This window comes from Prunus mume, linkage group LG1, assembly GCF_029339155.1.
Source record: "Prunus mume cultivar Tortuosa linkage group LG1, ASM2933915v1, whole genome shotgun sequence".
Classification (NCBI taxonomy): domain Eukaryota; kingdom Viridiplantae; phylum Streptophyta; class Magnoliopsida; order Rosales; family Rosaceae; genus Prunus; species Prunus mume.
In genome coordinates, this window is record NC_142698.1 from 29,371,271 (window position 1) to 29,389,718 (window position 18,448).

At 36.2% G+C, this 18,448-nt stretch overlaps 1 protein-coding gene across 2 annotated transcripts; it reads left to right on the top strand.

Moving 5' to 3' along the window:
- The first annotated feature begins 2,192 nt into the window (after positions 1–2,192).
- On the top strand, positions 2,193–17,057 carry LOC103326586 (AP-2 complex subunit alpha-1-like). 2 transcript variants are annotated; one of them, XM_008228834.3, is made up of 27 exons: positions 2,193–2,650; positions 5,318–5,449; positions 5,838–5,963; positions 6,330–6,392; positions 6,468–6,565; positions 6,663–6,870; positions 7,536–7,607; positions 7,688–7,780; positions 8,301–8,402; positions 8,616–8,713; positions 9,208–9,289; positions 9,425–9,513; positions 10,795–10,900; positions 10,985–11,050; positions 12,893–12,999; positions 13,092–13,196; positions 13,294–13,414; positions 13,533–13,715; positions 13,830–14,066; positions 14,542–14,622; positions 14,758–14,922; positions 15,069–15,155; positions 15,253–15,378; positions 15,776–15,856; positions 15,939–16,010; positions 16,279–16,358; positions 16,440–17,057. In XM_008228834.3, exons 1-27 carry the CDS (start codon positions 2,519–2,521, stop codon positions 16,588–16,590), a joined length of 3,063 nt encoding a protein of 1,020 aa, XP_008227056.2. In that variant the 5' UTR covers positions 2,193–2,518; the 3' UTR covers positions 16,591–17,057. The 2 variants fall into 2 exon arrangements, with proteins under 2 accessions (XP_008227056.2, XP_008227049.2); XM_008228827.3 differs by having other exon boundaries at positions 10,795–11,050.
- The last annotated feature ends 1,391 nt before the right edge of the window (positions 17,058–18,448 follow it).

Consider the following 18,448-nt stretch of genomic DNA (forward strand, 5'->3'; position numbering starts at 1 on the left):
CTCAATATCCTAAAATAAACGAAGGTGTGAATGAGAATGCAACCTACACAAAGATTGGCTTTCATAAATGGGTCTTTATCCTTATTGTGAACCCTCAAAATTTTTGTATTTTTAGTTGGTGCCATTTGTGTGAAAGAAAAATATTCAGGGGTCAAAAGTGGAGATTCAGTGAATTTTTAGAAGTTCTTTGGATTTACTCGAAGTGTAGAAATTTATTTGAAACATACTTTGAAGGTATTCGAAGACATAAAGGTTAATGTTTGAGTAGCTAGGGTGGTGGCTACCGCTTGAGAGAACAAGAGGGCGTGGAGGTTGCTCGGTTTACTAATTTGGATTGGTGGAGGATGTTCATCAAGATGTCAGATTCAATGAGAAGAGTGTGGCTCCATATCCTAAAATGAACGAGAGTGTGAATGAGAATGCAACCGACACAAAGATGGGCTTTCATAATGGGTCTTGATCTTGATTGTGAACCATCGAAATTTTTGTATTTGTAGTTGGTGTCATTTGATTGTGAACCATCTATGATCATGCATCGTGTGATCTGCCTCTCATCTACCTCTATCTTCACTGAACCACAGTAATCATAAACCCCACGAATTGACGATACTGCCACTGTGCTGTGCATCTTTGTTGCAGTGACTGCCACATGAAAACCTGGTAAGACTGTCATTTACCATGGATTCACAGCTACTGTGGCTAGTGGCAGCTTCTACATTTTTCCCAATGCCATGAAGACACCCTTTGATTTGTTTGCATCACCCAACATTGTACCCACGCTGCGCTTATTATTTTTTCTTTTTATCAGGTTGTGGTTTTTTAACTAAATGAGTTGTGTTTGGGTTGAGCTAATTTCCACATGATATACACGTACAAATACATGATTTGTAGCTAGGTCTAATCCAAAACTTACCAAGTCATTTCGTCTGTATTTTTTATATGATTATGATCAATGGCAATAGCCTATGGAGTTCCTTTGTTGGTAGATGGATGGAGTGAATGCCAATCAAACGGATATCTCATCATTTTTGGATCGCAATTGTTGATGTCTATTTTATTACTTAAAATAAAAATAAAAATCTCCGTAATACTTCAAGCAACTACATTTGTGATGGAAATTGATCTAATATCTTGGTGAAGTAACCTTAATTTGTGGGTTATTTTCTCTGCACTTGTGAAACCAAATGTGAGTTGAGGCAAAACATATTGACTAAAAACCTAGATTTTACTCTAGAAAATAATAGGTTTAAGGACTCGTGACCGCTCTATTCGACTTGATTACCGCCCAAATAGACATGCTCAATATCCGATGGGCTACCGCCATTGTCAAGCATAGCTTGGTTTGGTACTCAAAGTATCTAGTGTAGGAACCCAAGTTCTTTCTGAATATGCATTGCATGGTTCAACGTTTAATGACGAAATGGGAGCTTGCCTTTGTTTTCAAAAATTGTTAAGAAACTTTTATAAGGAAAGTTATTTTCGATGAAAGCATAATAACGCAAGGTGGGGTATTTCAAAACTGGGTTTTGCCAAGATAATTCTTTCCGATAACATTAATTTGGGCCTTTTCATGCTACTTTCCATTTAGTGGGCCCTACGCTACGGGGCTGGTTGGATATTAATGGAACACTTTTGGGCCGCTTTATTCAGGTTTTGTTTGAATTCTTAGAATTAAATAAGCCTTGCAAGAAATTGACTTTAATTCGGGTAGCAACAGTGAATTAATAATAGCAAGCGAAACCAGCAGACATCAGTATAATTATTTTTGGAAAATTTATAAATTAAAATCCTACCTGGCAGTGCAGTTAAATCTATAGAAATGTTGGTAAATCATAAATCCTTTCGTTGATCCAAAATTAGACAAAAAAGCCATGTCATATTGGGTAAAAGGTAAAAGGTAAATAAAAATAAATAAAAGTAAATTAAAAAAACAGTAAAGACCCACAGCACAAATATATATTATTAACAAGCTAGTAAAAAACAATTTAAAAAACCTGAATTACATTTTGCAATTATTTTCCAAAAAAAAAAAAACAGTGATTATATTTTGCCCCTCTGTCTGAGGATTGAGGAAGAGAAATAAAACATTAAAATATAAAAGAAATGAAAAAAGAAATGAAGAAAATGAAGAAGAAACAAAGAAGTATTAGGTGGAAAATGTCATGAAATGAAATGATTCAATTGGGCACGGTGAATAAAAGTCGTCTCCTTCCAGCACTGACCGACGGCTTTTCTTTTCTCAAATTTCCTCAGTGCACCTTCCTTCTCTCTTTCTCTTTCTCTCTCTAAGAAGGAGGCATTAGAATTAGATCAAACCCATTTTTGCGATTTTGTAATTGGAGGAGCTGCTGATCTTCACCAACAGTATTCAATTTCTGCTCGTCTGTAGATCCATCCAATACAAGCCCACAAGGATCTTCGACGATTTGGGGGGAGCTGAGCAGTGGTGGCTCTCTCTCTCTCTTTGTCTCTCTGTCTCTCTGTGAGTGTGTCTCGCTAGGGCTGGATCTGAGCAGTCATGGCTTTGTCAGGCATGCGAGGCCTCTCTGTTTTCATCAGCGACATTCGGAATTGCCAGAACAAAGAGCAGGAGAGGCTCCGGGTCGATAAGGAGCTTGGAAATGTCCGTACACGCTTCAAAAACGAAAAGGTTTGTCTTAGGGTTAGGGTTTCGCGTTTCCTTTGTGTTCTCGTGTTGCAAATTCGTTTTTTTAGTTTTGGGGGATGAGAGACAAGTGAGGTTTTTGATCTAGACCATGGTGGAATGACTTCATTGCTTAAATTTGGGATTTGGGTTTTCTTGGGTGTTTGTTGGGCTGCTGAGAAAGTCTGGGAAGTGAAAGGAAACTTAAATTTTGTGATTTCGGGTTTTGTATTAGTAATTGGAAGCGAAAATGTGAACTTAGCTTGAGGTGGATTTATAATTAAGAAAATAAAGGTTACCTGGTTCTATGATTATCTGCGTAGAGTTGGGTGGCATCAGCATTGGTTTTTTTTTGGGTTTTCAAGCTTATTTAGAAATGGCTTTTATGTGGACTTATTATTGCGGAGAGGCAGTAGGAATTTGGTACTACATATATTCCTTGGATTTATAATACCATGGGTTTAATATAAATAGTTCAATGAACGGAACATGTTAGTTCCTGCAGTTTCAGTTGACGGACTTCAAGTGATAGGCATGAACCAGAGGCGTTCACCTTCATTTGCTTTTCTTTTAGATGGATATCATTGAATCTGATTAAATTTGAGTTGAGATGTTACTACTTGTGTATGTTATCTACAATTTTTTGAAATATTGAACTGGATTTTTGTTATGGAAGTGAATAAGATGGGAAATGCATCCTATTCTGTGCCTAGGGAGATTGGAGAACACATGAGGATAGTCTTGACGTAGCTATTTATTGGTTGTGGCATCCTTCACCTAAAAGGAGTCAGTGCTCCCCCATTTCAATTCTATTGCTTGTGGTGCTTTGGTCATCCAACATCCATTTTTAAAATTTAAACCAAGATTGAAAGGAATCCATTCAACAACCTATACCTAGATGTTCTTATGCTGAATTGAAGATTCTCTATAAGCACATTTGGGCTATCCTGTAATTGGAATATGAATTGTTGCTGTCCATCACTGAATTCAAATGTGAAGGGAACTTGATGACTGTTTCAATTTTTATATATGTTGTCAAATATATTTGAAAGGATATAAAAGTAGGTAGAAATTACCTGGAATGATTGAAATACTATAATGGCAAAATGATGTGTTAATGTAGACATGTTTCCTTAGAAAGGGGTATGCCACACAAGCAAGCTAAATTTGTATTAAATTTAAGTTATGAATATATTGAAACTTACTTTTGCATGTTTTTTATTATAAAATGTTGTCATGCGTCACCAGACCCCAAAGTTTTAAGAAATTCGAGGCACAGTTTGTATTGAACAAGGTTACCACTGGACAAGGGAAGCCGTTTTTTTTTGCATTTTTCTTTAAAGGAATAAGATTTCTCTAATCTTATAAATTGTTATGTACCCGCATCTTCTGCCCCTATTCACTCACTGATCTTCAGTCCTTTCTCTGTAGTATCTTGTCTTAGATTGAATTAATTTTGATGACTAAACAAAATTATGTTTATTCTTTATGGGTTATTATTTTCATTCTAGGGTTTATATGACAGTGGGGTCATTACTGTTTGTATTTGATTGTTACTGTCAATGTTGTTGTTGGAAATTGGCTTCAGTTTAAGTGATGGTGATTTCTCATTGTTCATTTCTTCTACTCCTTGTGCACACTCATGATATATGCTATGTGTCACATTACCAACCAAGTGCTTGAACCAGCCTGGTAGAATTAGTAGTTTTATTGAGTTAGCGATCAGTTTAGTTTCTCTACATATTCTTAATGCATCATGGGATTTAATGATCTATTCTTGGACTGCAAAGTTGGCATCTTAAATGATTGGGTATTAGGAAATTAATTGTTTTCTCGAAGATGCTTTGTGTTAGCGCTATACCAGAGACTGTTGTGCCACCTGTGTGGTTTAGGTTGGGTCACCAAAGATGTGCACTTGTATTATTTGATTCAGTTTTGATCTCAGGAAACTCTTTCTAAGTTTTTTCCCCCTCTATCTGTGGATGCTTCTTCTATGGTGTCAAGTGAAACTTATTGTTCTCTGTTTAGGAACAAGTATCGTGTACTACCTTGTGTGTTGTTATTACTGGTGATGCTTTTTCCAGCACCTTGCACAGCCTTATTTTGTGTCCCAATTTTCCTGGAGGAGGAGGAAGGGTGAAGGTTTAGGGAGAGATGGCTATGTTTTAGGTAATTTGGCTGGAGGAAATAGGAGGATATTTGATACTCTTAGGTGAGAGGAGATGGAGATTTTATGGGATAAAGTTGGTTTTTGGTTTGGGCATCTTTATGGGCTCCATTTTCTTCGGAATTTCAGGAAATTCTTGTTATGCAACTTTAGCTGACTGGCGGGCAGCTGTTATTTAGGTGGAGTGCTGTTTCTCTGTTAGCAAATTCATTGCTTGTGCGTGTTTTCTCTGTCTCTCATTAATGATAATGAAAATTGACATTAGTTATATCGCACAAATCTTAGGTTGTCTTTGCTTTGGTTTTGCATAGATTCCACTAAATAGGTTGAGACGTAGATCAGTTTTGTATAAATATGATCTAGTACCATCTTTTTATATGGTGGACGTCCATCTGCTTACACATACCTCACTCTTTACTGCTTGCTCATTATTTAGTTAGAAAGTGCAACAGCTAAACCAAAAAGGGTGACTGGTTAATGGAAATTTTATTGAATTCTTTCAACAGGGTTTGTCACCTTATGAAAAGAAGAAGTATGTTTGGAAAATGCTTTACATTTATATGCTGGGCTATGATGTGGATTTTGGTCACATGGAAGCAGTTTCTTTAATATCTGCGCCTAAGTATCCAGAAAAGCAGGTGATATCTTCTGTTCACATCAATATTAAAACGACTAGTCTTGAGTTTGGTTATCTTCCATTTTCCTTGCATTTATGGCAAAATGGCTTGCAATTCTAGGAAGTAAACCCATTCTCATCATATTTCTTTTTTGTACATTAACGGACGGAAATAGTGATAGACGTTGTTCATCTCAGGGTCATCAGTTTTATTTCTGTACAGTTTTAATACGGTACTTTTGCATACCAATTATATAAATTTATCTTTGGGAAAAAACTAAAATGCACGTTTCTCTTCTGATATGCGATCAACCTCAATGGCAGTAGCTAATTCTTTTATCCCATTATATTGCCTTATCTTCATTGTCCAAAAAACAGAAGAAAGGATCTTACTTTTTAGTTGACTGCAGGTTGGGTACATTGTGACATCATGTCTGCTCAATGAGAACCATGATTTTCTGAGATTAGCGATAAATACTGTGCGCAATGATATTATCGGTCGTAACGAGACTTTCCAGTGTTTGGCATTGACTATGGTATGACAATATCTGTTCAGTTTTCAAAACATACTATTCATTTTGATTTTAAAGTTCTATGTGATAATGATCAAAAGGGATCTTATTTTATGCGTTTGTCTTCCAGAATTATATGATTGTATGCTATGTCAATATTGAATAGGTCTTTTAATAATATTTGTAGTTTGATCTGATTTTGGGATATCTTGAATCTTTCATTTGGATAAGTTGTTCTTTCTGTTTTTGTTTCTTTAAACCTGTTGCTTCCATGTTTTCTTCTTTTGTCTTTCTTATATTCTCTCCTGTTGTGTCCTCATTAAAAAAATTTACAGCTCTTAGATTAGGCCTAATGTACCATCATTATTTCATTTGTATTTGACTTTGTAGGTTGGGAATATCGGTGGAAGAGAATTTGCGGAGTCATTAGCACCTGATGTTCAAAAGTTACTTGTAAGTTGCAATCCTTTTTTCTGTTTGGCTCGAATTAATAGAAAATGATGTTGTTGACCAAGTTTTTTTATTTAGATTTCTAGCAGCTACAGACCACTTGTGAGAAAAAAAGCCGCACTATGTCTATTGCGCTTGTATAGGAAAAATCCTGATGTTGTCAATGTAGATGGCTGGTATGTTCGCATATTACTTTCTTAACTACATGATGTTTTGCATTACTTTTGCCTTCCGTGCTTATTTGATTGGTCTATCTTTTTCCCTTTATTTTAGGGCTGACCGGATGGCACAACTTTTAGATGAACGCGATCTTGGTGTTTTGACATCATCTATGAGCCTTCTAGTAGCCCTCGTATCAAACCACCATGATTCTTACTGGAGTTGTCTTCCAAAATGCGTCAAAATATTAGAACGGCTTGCTAGGAACCAGGATATTCCACAAGAATACACCTACTATGGTATCCCATCTCCCTGGCTTCAGGTTTGTGATATGTACATTTCTTTTTGTTTTATTCTTCAGACTTCTTTGTATGTACCGGATACCAAATAAAATCAGCCTCCTGATTTATCTTTTTCCTTCCGAAACAGATTAATCTTGTCATGTCTATATTAAACTGATATGGCTCTCTCTCTTTGCTTTTTATTTTTTATTTTTTAAATAAAAAAAATGTGCCAACTACTGCACTTGTTTTTAAAGCTTCCACCATTTGCAATCAATGCTGTCATTTTTCTTTTCCATAGATTATAACTTAATCAGCCTTATAATAATATGTTTTTAAATTTTATTTTATATCATGTGCCTTAGTTGTGCTAACCAGCCTAACCTTCTAGAGCATGCTAAACACCCGGAAATTTGGTTCTGGCTTCAGTTTTTCCTCTTTGGTTTACTATAGTTTTTAGGCAAGATCTTTTTAACTTTTTGGGATTTAAAATTCCAATGACTTTGAACCATCTTTGTAGTGCTGCCAGTACTTAGCTTCTTGAGAATATATTTCGTATTTTCTTGTTTTGCCTGGACAATTTACTAGGACACTGTTTCTATCACTTAAATGTGTTGGAAAGTCACTTAAATCTGTTGGAAAATTTGTAGCATTTGGTGAATGTAGAACAAGTTCATGTTTTTCTTACAACTGTTTTTTTGCACAGGTTAAGACAATGAGGGCTCTTCAGTATTTTCCTACTGTTGAAGATCCAAATACCAGACGGTCATTGTTTGAGGTCATTTTCTGTCAAGAACTTATTATCAGTTGTGCTGTTATATTTTATGCTTCTATTAAACCTTGTACTGGTGGTTTCAGGTCTTACAACGGATATTGATGGGTACCGATGTTGTTAAAAATGTTAATAAGAACAATGCATCGCATGCTGTTCTCTTTGAAGCCCTTGCTCTTGTAAGTTTTCTGCAGTAATTTTTATGTATGATCATGAATTTTAGACACCATTTATTAAAACTATACACGCATATAGGTTCCCCTTATTGGCTGACAATTTTTTTATAATTTTGGAACTCCAGTGGTCCTTCTAGTTACTTTTGCATTTACTTCCATTGAAATTTTGTCTTTTGCGTTGAAAGCAACAAAATATTCTGTGTACATACGTTGACAGAGATGTACGTGCATGTATGTGGAATCATTTAAGGGCTTTTATAATTTTATGGCTAGGCTATGTAAGTGGAAGTGGTATCGTCTGCATTATTCTTCCCGCTCTCTTCTTTCTGTCAATTTGAATTGTGCAGTCATCTGAGATTATAACATGCTGGGTGAAATCATTTTGGAGATATTTCTTTGCTAGGAAATGTTTTAAACTTTATTTCATTTTCTTTCGGGCACGCCCACACACAAGTGTCTTATCTATTCCTTTTTAAAGGCAGCGGGATCTTATGTATTATGTGTTATTATTGCCCAATTTTAGGTCATGCATCTGGATGCTGAAAAGGAAATGATGTCTCAGTGTGTTGCACTGCTTGGAAAATTTATTGCTGTGCGAGAACCAAATATCCGATATCTTGGTTTGGTAAGTGGTGAAAAATAATTCTGGCTTCGTTATTAGGCTAAGGATCAATAAATGAATAACAATAGTTCAGTAAATATATCTTTTGGTTTTTCACATTTTCATTTTAACACAATCCCTGACTGAAGCATGCAGAGGAAGTATGTCTAAACTTAGAAGGGTAAATGGGTGGCTGCTGTAAATTTGGATGATTTAAATTTGAAATTGCTCATGTAGGAAAATATGACGCGCATGTTAATGGTGACGGATGTGCAAGATATCATCAAGAGACATCAGGCTCAGATCATCACCTCATTGAAGGATCCAGATATCAGGTTAAATTTGTTATCTGGCTGTATTTGGTTTACAAGCAGAAGAGAAATTTTGTTTTCATTCATAACAGTGCCATCCTTTAGCAATACTAGTTCCTAGGTCCATTTGGCCTGATTCCATGGGCTCACAACTAATAAAATGTCAAAATATGCAAGTTTCTCGGAGCTTACATGACCTCATACCTTTTTTGTAGCATCTTTTATCTATTGAAGCATTCCATATTTTCTTTGATTTTGGCATCATGCTCACTCTATAGTCTGTACTATAATCACTTAGTTCATTTATCCATGCATTGCACATGTCTCTAACCCATAGTATTAACGTTGCAAATTTATTTATTTTTCTTGGGCACGGTTTCCTGAAGTTAATTGTCCTAACGAAGAAATTCTTATTATACTTAAAGGATATTATGAGCACACTCACTCTTATATTTTGTGCTTAAGTTTTATACATCTAACACCATTAAGGGGTCACTAACATCAAATTCTATCCTCAGTATTCGTAGGCGTGCTCTTGACTTGCTTTATGGTATGTGCGATGTTTCAAATGCAAAAGATATAGTTGAAGAACTATTGCAGGTACATCAGATACTCTGTGCGTGTACTACTTGGTTGTATATGATTTTAGTAGATTGCCTCTTGTTTTATATTAGCAGACATTTATTCTCTCTCAATCACAAAATGAGGTACCACTGACTTTCATCTGCATTTCAGTATCTTAGCACAGCGGACTTTGCAATGCGTGAGGAATTGTCACTTAAAGCTGCCATTCTTGCCGAAAAATTTGCCCCTGATCTGTCATGGTAAGCATGGCTCTCATTCTGCTCTTTTCCTTTTTCATTTCTTTAACGAACATGGCTCTCCAATGAACGAGATAGGGCATGGGACCAATACACCAGTAGAGAAATCTGAAAACAGGCATACGAATCTAAATTATTAAGCAAGTGTAGTTCTAAATCACATTTTAGTTAGGGATCTGATTTCCCCACTCCCTTTTTCTCCACTTACACTCCCTTTTGCTTTTTAATACTTCTTAATCAATTTTGTTCTTTCTCTTTCCTATTCTATCCTTACCCTACAGTAATTTCTTTTTTTACTTCACTTTTAATTATTTCTTTTTCTTTACACTTAATTTCCAACTTACACTCCATTTTGTATTAAAGGGAAACAAAATACTTAATTTCTTACTCGATTAAAGGAAAAAAAAAAACTAAAAATGGAGTGCAAGTTGGAAAATTAAGTGTAAATAAAAAGAACTAATATAAAAGTGAAGTAAAAAGAAATCAATGTAGAGTAAGGGTAGAATAGGAAAAAGAAATAACAAAATTGATTAAAAAGTATTAAAAAGCAAAAGGGAGTGTAAGTGGAGAAAAGGGGAGTGGGGAAATCACATCCCAGTAGTTAATATCAGAGAGAAAAGAGAAATAGAGAAGCAGGGAATAATAGACGAAGACACAGAATTTTTTTAATGTAGACGGTCAATCTCTATTGCAATGACTCTTGTTTAAATTAAACACATTTTTGGATTATAAAGATATATCTAGTTTGATATTATGCAAGAGGAGTGATTTTTCATGATCTTTTGAAAACGCTCAGTGTCTGTTTGGTCTTGATTGTATCATCTTCTTGTCTTCTTCTCTTTCTGTTTCTACTTTGAAAAAACTACGACTTTCTATGTGTCATTTTACTTTGAAACTACCATTTTCTATTTCCACGGTTACCTATGATGGGACTGAGGTGAAAAAGGATCAATGTATCCGACTTCTTTGTTTTTGGTCTGACAATGCATTCTGCATTTCGACTTTCAATTAGTTAGGATTAGTGAATTGACTTGAGTTTTTTTTTCATATTGTTATATGTATATATAATATATACTTATTTAAAAACTTAAAGTTGCAATAATTTTGTTTTTGTTGGGTGGTGAATTCTGTGATTTAGTTATTTGTACTTCTTTTGGATCTTCTGGGAGTTTCCTTTCTTATGTGTGGAAGTAAAAGTACTTATGGGAAGTTGGTAAACCTATTATTAATTGGATGCATAGTGATCCTACCATTTTTTCTTTTGTGCATATTGATATTATGCAGGTATGTAGATGTGATTCTTCAACTAATTGACAAAGCTGGAGATTTTGTCAGTGATGATATATGGTTTCGTGTTGTGCAATTTGTTACAAATAATGAAGACTTACAGGTCAGAATGCTTTGCTGCATTTTTACTTTATTAGATATGTATTTTCTAGTAATTATTAGACTGAGATGTTATGCACTTGATCAGCCATATGCAGCAGCAAAAGCCAGAGAGTATCTTGACAAACCTGCTATACATGAGACAATGGTTAAGGTGTGTATAGACTATGATTACGTTTTCCATGCAAGCTTTATCTAAATCTGAAAGATAATACTATATGCCGGATCAGTGGGAATGTTTTATACATGCATGCACACACACATACATAGGCTAATGTTTTGGAACCACACTTTCTGGAAAAAATCAACATGATCAATGGTCCAGATTCAATCTTGAAAGAGAACATTTCTTTTTATATAGAGCCATGATTATCATGATTGCATGATTTAGGAATTGTGTTTCCATTGCTGTGCACGTGATTTGCGTGAGAGCTCATGACCCATATATAGATCATGATTTTTTGGTAGTTACATAAAGAGGTCAGAATTGGCCTTGTTAGCGAAGTTTGTTGAGAAATATTCTTTTGGAAATTCTTTTGGCATGCGGTCATCTGAGCTAGAGATTGCATTGATGCCAGTAGGTAGGTCTTTAAGGTGCAGTGGAGGTTAAAGTTAAAGTCCAAATCTTTGGAAAGACATTTCACAAGGAATTAGTTTCTTTTGTCATTTTCTTCAATTAGTTGTTGAAAATTTTGGGAGAATCAGATTTTTGGAAAATTTGGGTGGGTGATCACTCTATGGTTTTTATTTCTGTATATTTTAGATTATCATCTGTTTATAATGTGCCAAATTTCAATTGCTAATCTGTTGTCCCCTCTTCCATGTATTTTTCTTCTTTTTTTTAATTTGATTTTTTTGGTAAGAGGGGGGCCTAAGGCTTGGGTCTCCTCTTCCATTTCAATGGGCTGTAATTTAACTTTGAAGAGGTTCCGGAACATGGGCAACTAGAATTTGATGGAACCTTCTCTTGCAAATTCTATTTAATTGGTTGATGGTAAACCATCTATCCTTTTTCTCAGTCCAGTGGGAACAATTGATAAGCATAATGTTTGCATATCATCTTCTTGGTTAAGAAGGAATTGAGACATAAGTTGTTTAGTGTAAGGTTGAGAACTTAGATTAAGATCTTCTCCTTGTCTTGGAAACCCTTGTTTTTTAATCTAAGTCATCTATTAGAAACCCAACGGTTATTATGTATTTCTTAGTTTTACTACCCAAACAGGATGAGAGAATCCTTTCATTTCTATTTAAAACCAAGGATAGCCAAGAAAGGAGAGGACCCAAATTTAAGGTTGAGTTGGAGGTTTCCAACTTTGCACAGATTTTATTGAGAGAAATTGTGTTTTTAGTGGTAGGAAAAAAGGCGACTGTTATCAACCTTCCATATCTTGGTCATCTTCTAGGTGGTCGAGTTGGTAAGAGTGTTGGATTCTCGAAGGAAAACATTGAGAGGACGTCGATTTCTTGTGGGAAAGAGTGCATTGTTGAGTGTGGGATTCTTGTTTTATGAGTTCAGTGAAATAAATTTTTCCTCATTTATGTGCCCTTTTTTGGGGAAGGGGTTGGGCTGCAGTTTCTTGGGACTTTTTATCTTTGTACTTGTGTTTGGTGTGTTAGTGCTGAGTAGGTAGTTGAATGTTAGAGATTTGTTCAATGGACTAGTTATCCACTGCTATTGCACTTTCTTGACCTCTTGTTAAAAAATAAAAAGAAATAATATATAATTGGTATGTCTTCTAAATAAAGTAAAATAGAAAGATTAAGGGGTCGAGAATTGTGAGCTCGAAATGCTTAATGCTGATTCTCATTATGTTAAAAAAAGAGTCCTGTTTTGGTTCTAGGTTGTATATCTTTGCACATATGCTACTCAAGAGATCCGTTTCAATTTGAACTCACCTTAATCTTTGTTGTTTCTCTTGCATATATTTCTACCAAACGTAACCATCTAAGGAAAATAAATGTCTTGATTTGTTTGGATTCAATTCACATGCAACAGGTCAGTGCATATATCATTGGAGAATTTGGCCACCTTTTGGCCAGACGGCCTGGGTGTAGTCCAAAGGAATTATTTAGCGTCATACATGAGAAGCTTCCTGCTGTATCGTAAGGGCACTTAAAAACTTTTCCCTCTCTTATTCTTACTAAATTCAGTTACAATATATGTATTTATCTTAGAGTGTGTATTATATTTGCAGGACTTATACTATTCCTATTCTTCTTTCAACATATGCTAAGATCTTTATGCACACTCAACCTCCAGATGCAGAACTACAAAATCAGATTTGGGCAATATTCAACAAGTGAGATTGTCCTCTGCACCATTACTTTTCTCAAGTTGGTTAATTTTTTATTATCAAATTCTGTGCTTTTCTTTAGCATACTGTTTATTTCTTTCAGGTACGAGAGTTGCATTGATGTAGAGATACAACAACGAGCTGCTGAATACCTTGCCTTGAGTAGGAGAGGTGCAGCTCTTGTGGATATATTGGCTGAAATGCCTAAATTTCCTGAGCGGCAGGTAATTTGTTTTGCAGTTTCGTTCAGAAGAAGCTTATAGAATCAGGCTATTCACAACAGTACCAAATTGTTGGAAATTATTGAAACCAACTCTTAACATTGTTTTTGTTCGTATGTAGTCTGCATTGATAAAAAAGGCTGAAGATACTGAGGTTGATACAGCAGAACAAAGTGCTATCAAGTTGCGGGCCCAGCAGCAAACATCAAATGCTTTGGTTGTTACTGACCAACGTCCTGCTAATGGGACCCCACCTGTCAACCAGCTCGGTCTTGTGAAGATTCCCAGCATGAGCAGTAACGCGGTTAGTTTTGCTTTTTCTTTTTTCTTAAATTTAGGGTTTGCAAAAGGTATGTTCAGATCCAAAGATTATAGCCAGTTTTGATTGAAATTGGTGTATGTTTGAATATCGTTACAGGATCACAATTCAACCGACCAAGCGTTATCTCAGGAAAATGGTACTTTGAGTACAGTTGATCCTCAACCTGCTTCAGCAGATCTCCTTGGTGATCTCTTGGGTCCACTGGCTATTGAAGGCCCTCCTGGTACTGCTGTTCAATCACAACCGAGTGTAATACCTGGAGTAGGAGGCGATTCAAATGCAGTAGATGCCGCAGCCATAGTGCCTGTTGGCGAGGAGCAAAATTCTGTTCAGGTACTTTCTATAGCAGTTCTCTCCAATCGTTGGTGGGTGCATTATTGCTTCAAAGTTCTAGCATGTTGGGCAGAACCTGAATCTGTTCCAATTGCAATATGTTCTGCACTGTAAACAAGACTGTCCATCAGAAATTGACAGTATATTTTGTTTTTAGAAGTAACAGTATTTTTTGAGCTGTTAAATATGTTGAATAAGCTATAGTTAGCTAAATGTCTTTTGCCTCTGATTCTTGTCCTTTTTTCAGTTATACTTCTGTGTATGTTTGTTTGGTTCTTAGAGTTTGAATTCCCCTGATATAAGTTTTATCTGATTTTCTTGTTCCTACCTGCATCTGAACTGGAAAAAAAAGTGTTTATGCTGGCACCTGATAGGATATTTGTTATATTTCTTTATGTATAAAACTTTGTCAGATTTTATTTTCGATTTCTGTGGTACTAATACATGTAACTAATTTTATAATTGTAACCTGCAGCCAATAGGAAATATTGCTGAAAGATTTCTTGCTTTGTGCTTGAAAGATAGTGGTGTTCTATACGAAGATCCTAATATTCAGGTTTTTCCCCAATGAGTACCCTTATTTTCTTGTATTTAGACTCGGTAGTTTCTACTCTTTCTTTGCAAGAGAGATTGTGAACATTCAGCTTGGCGTTATTGAGCTTATAGTGACATTCATGTGATGTTATCCCAGATTGGAATTAAAGCAGAGTGGCGGGTACATCAAGGATGTCTTGTTCTTTTCTTGGGAAACAAAAATACTTCACCGCTTGTGTCAGTTCAGGCTATAATATTGCCTCCCTCCCATTTCAAAATGGAGCTCTCACTAGTACCAGACACTATACCTCCCAGGGCACAGGTAATAATTGTTATTCATGTAATTAATCTGTGGTCGTTGATGAGCTCTTAGGTCTCTTTTCTCTCTGTCTTTGTCTCTCTCACTCATTCTTTTCCTTTCCTAGTCCTTATATTTGTTTATTTTCTTTTATCTTTTTGGTTGTATAGGTACAATGCCCACTGGAAGTTGTGAATCTCCGTCCAAGCAGGGATGTAGCGGTTCTTGACTTCTCCTACAAGTTCGGTAACAATATGGTACTTAAATCTAAAATCCTGTGGTTTCTTGTGGCCAATGAAGCAGAAAATAAGTTATATTTGTGTCTTCATATATCTTATAGTAACCCTTTCATAGGTCAATGTCAAGCTTCGCCTTCCAGCTGTCTTGAATAAATTTCTTCAGCCTATACCAGTGTCTGCTGAAGAGTTCTTTCCTCAGTGGAGATCACTATCAGGACCACCTCTGAAGCTTCAAGAAGTGGTATGTGTGTTATATGTCGCATTTGTCTTCTTTTTATGGTTGAGGAAATTCTATTTATGGTTAAAAATTGTTGACAAACATTTATATTGACAAAGTGAATTCATTCATATTTATATACTATAAGTTGCGTCCTGTATCCAGTGATTGACATTTTCCTTTACCATCCTCTTCTGATTGGAAGGTTATGATGGGTTTCATTTTTGTAAGTAGCAAAGCAGGAAGATAGCCTGTTAACTGTTACACTATCAGAGTAGGAAACACATGCTAACCTGTTTGTAGTCAAAATGTAGCATTATTCATTTGGCTTATTGCCAATTCCAGGTTAAGGCTAAATTATTATACATACTGAAGGTTCTGTATTTATCAACGTGGTGATATTGTCCAGTAAACCGTGCAGGTTAGAGGTGTCAAACCAATGCCACTTGCCGAGATGGCAAATCTACTTAACAGTTTGCGATTGATGGTTTGTCCAGCACTTGTAAGTTCCCTTTCTATGTTAGAAAGTTTCCTTGTGATCCGTTAGTTATTAAAAGTGTTCACTAACGTATTCTCTATTTCAGGACCCAAATCCAAATAACCTTGTTGCAAGCACAATGTTTTACTCAGAAAGTACACGGGCCATGCTTTGCTTGGTAAGATTTATATGTTTGCTTCCAGGACTTTGAGACTTTAATTGGTGGATTTGATGCCACCACTTTCATTATTAGGACACAGCTGAAACTCCAGTGTTCAGTTTATTAATATAGATATAAAATTATGTTGCTTGACCTTTCCCTTTCCTAGAAATCATATGAAGTGCTGATATTTTTTTTCTTAAGTAATTTTTAGGAGTTATCACATGACCTTTGCTTTAGAATTGTGAAAGGTTGGTGATTCAATAGCTTCTTTTTGGCTACTCAGGTTAGAATAGAAACAGATCCAGCAGACAGAACCCAGTTGCGTATGACAGTTTCTTCAGGGGACCCTACATTAACACTCGAGTATGTATCTACATAATGTATTGCTAACCTTAAATTACAACGATGGAAGATAGATTCCTCTGATCTCCTGGTGATGTACAGGTTGAAGGAGTTCATCAAGGAACAACTATGTAGCATCCCTACAGCCCCTCGTGCACCTGGACCAGTGTCACCAGCACATCCAGTAGCTCAGCCAACCAGTCCGGCTGCAGCATTAACGGATCCCGGGGCTATGCTAGCCGGTCTGCTGTGACAAAGTGAAGATGATATATGAGGATTTGTTCATTATACACTCGTAAATCTGATTTATACAACCTACCCAACGGTATCTCTCGCCAAAGTTCAAAAGGTGGATAGAGAAAATCCTGATGCAAGGGCTGGCGGAATCAAGTGTGAGCTAATTTGTGCGGACGGCTTAGTGTTTGAGTGGATCTCTCCATGGGTTGGTCGGGGTTTTCAAATTCTTTCTGTACAATGCAATTGTGCCTAAGTGAGAAGTTTTCTCGGTTTTGGGGTGAGGGTATTTTTATTTCTTTTTCTTTTTCTTCTTTCACATTTTTTTCCCTTCCCAATTTCAGTGGATTGGTTTCTGTAGTTACACAGTACTTGACAGAACAGAATGTAAGATATTGGCAGCATGAAGTAGATTAGTTGTAATATTTTGTATTTGGTTGCTAATGCATAAATATGTTTTCAATAAGAAAATTTATTGGGTGATCAGTAATGTGATGTTGTTTCAAAAGATCAGTGATTAACCCTTAAGGTAATTTATTTTGAACCAAAAAAATCTGATACATTTTTCTTTATTGGGATTAAGAAAAAGGAATAGGGTCAGCTTAAAACTCAAATAAAAATAAAAGTAAAAAAGCTCCAAGTAAACTGTAAACAAAAGCTCTTTCATTAACAAGGTAATGGTAACAATTTCTCTCTCATTAGCTGTCCACGTAGTGCAGAGAATACAAAAGTTGGAGTTTCAACTCGATAAACATTGAAACTGAGGTTTGCCCTCTAATGAATAAACACTAAAAATATATGAGAAAAACAAGATTTCTTGAATTCTGATTATTCTGAAGCCAACTAGTAAGTAGTCTGAAGTAGCTGCAATGAAGGCGGCTGCTGTGGGTCTAGAGGAGAGGCCAAGTCGCTATCACAAATTTGGATATAATCTTCCATCAAACCAATATCACCACCACCCAACAGCCAACTAAGATGATCAGAATTATTAGTATCCATCTGAGCTGGCTGCTCTTGTGATTCAAGAGGGAGAGGGGCCAAGTCACTATCACCAAATTGGATATAATCTTCCATCAAACCAATATCATTATGATCATCCAATAGCCAACTCACATATTCATCAATGTTGCTCAGAGTTGGTGCAGGCAACAGCAATATGAAGGATCTTCCAAATAGAAACCATCCGAATTTGTGGTGCAATAATCTTCTTGTTGGTGATGAGGAACTTGATCAACAAGCAACATTGATTGCTGTTGATCTGGTGGATCTGGTAGCACACTAGTCCCCATGATATTCTCGTAGAATTCCATGAAACTGCAGGTGCTAGTTGTTCTAGTTTTGGTACCCCCATCCCTCATCATCACAACTCCAATTCTCTCATTCAAACCCTCTAACATGGTGTCCAAGAAACTGTAATCAGTACCCTTTCCGACCGAGAATGAACCCTTTTCAATTTTCTTTCCCAATTTCCCTAGATTCTTGTGTTCGAGAAGAATTGATTTCGCATCTTGTTGGTTTTCCGGCCAAGTCTCGATTTCGCTGTCGGCCCCAACAGCGACCACGCAGACGGCAACGTCGCACAATATCGAGAGTTCGCTGGCCATTTTCTTCAGAGTGGACATTCTCCTGGCCAAGGGGGGTTTCAGAACAGAGCCACCATTGGCGTCGATTTTAAGAACCTGCGGCTTCATCTTCATCTTCATCTTCTTAGGTTTCTTGGACTTTAATTGAGGAGGAGCCATTAGTTAATTCAACTCTGAAAGAGAGCAACAATGGAAATAATGGAATTGAAGAAACAACAGTGAATAGCGAGAGAGGAGGGTAACGGGGTATATAAAGGAATTCTGAGTTGACCGATAGTTGACCGAAGGTTAATT

What these genes read in the sequence shown, in the direction of transcription:
- LOC103326586 (XM_008228827.3), top strand. Translation starts at nt 2,519, where the DNA reads ATGGCTTTGTCAGGCATGCGAGGCCTCTCTGTTTTCATCAGCGACATT. An exon ending in AGTGTTTGGCATTGACTATG is followed by an intron (nt 5,964 to 6,329) that starts GTATGACAATAT and finishes TTGACTTTGTAG; the next exon opens with GTTGGGAATATCGGTGGAAG. An exon ending in TTGAAGGATCCAGATATCAG is followed by an intron (nt 8,714 to 9,207) that starts GTTAAATTTGTT and finishes TTCTATCCTCAG; the next exon opens with TATTCGTAGGCGTGCTCTTG.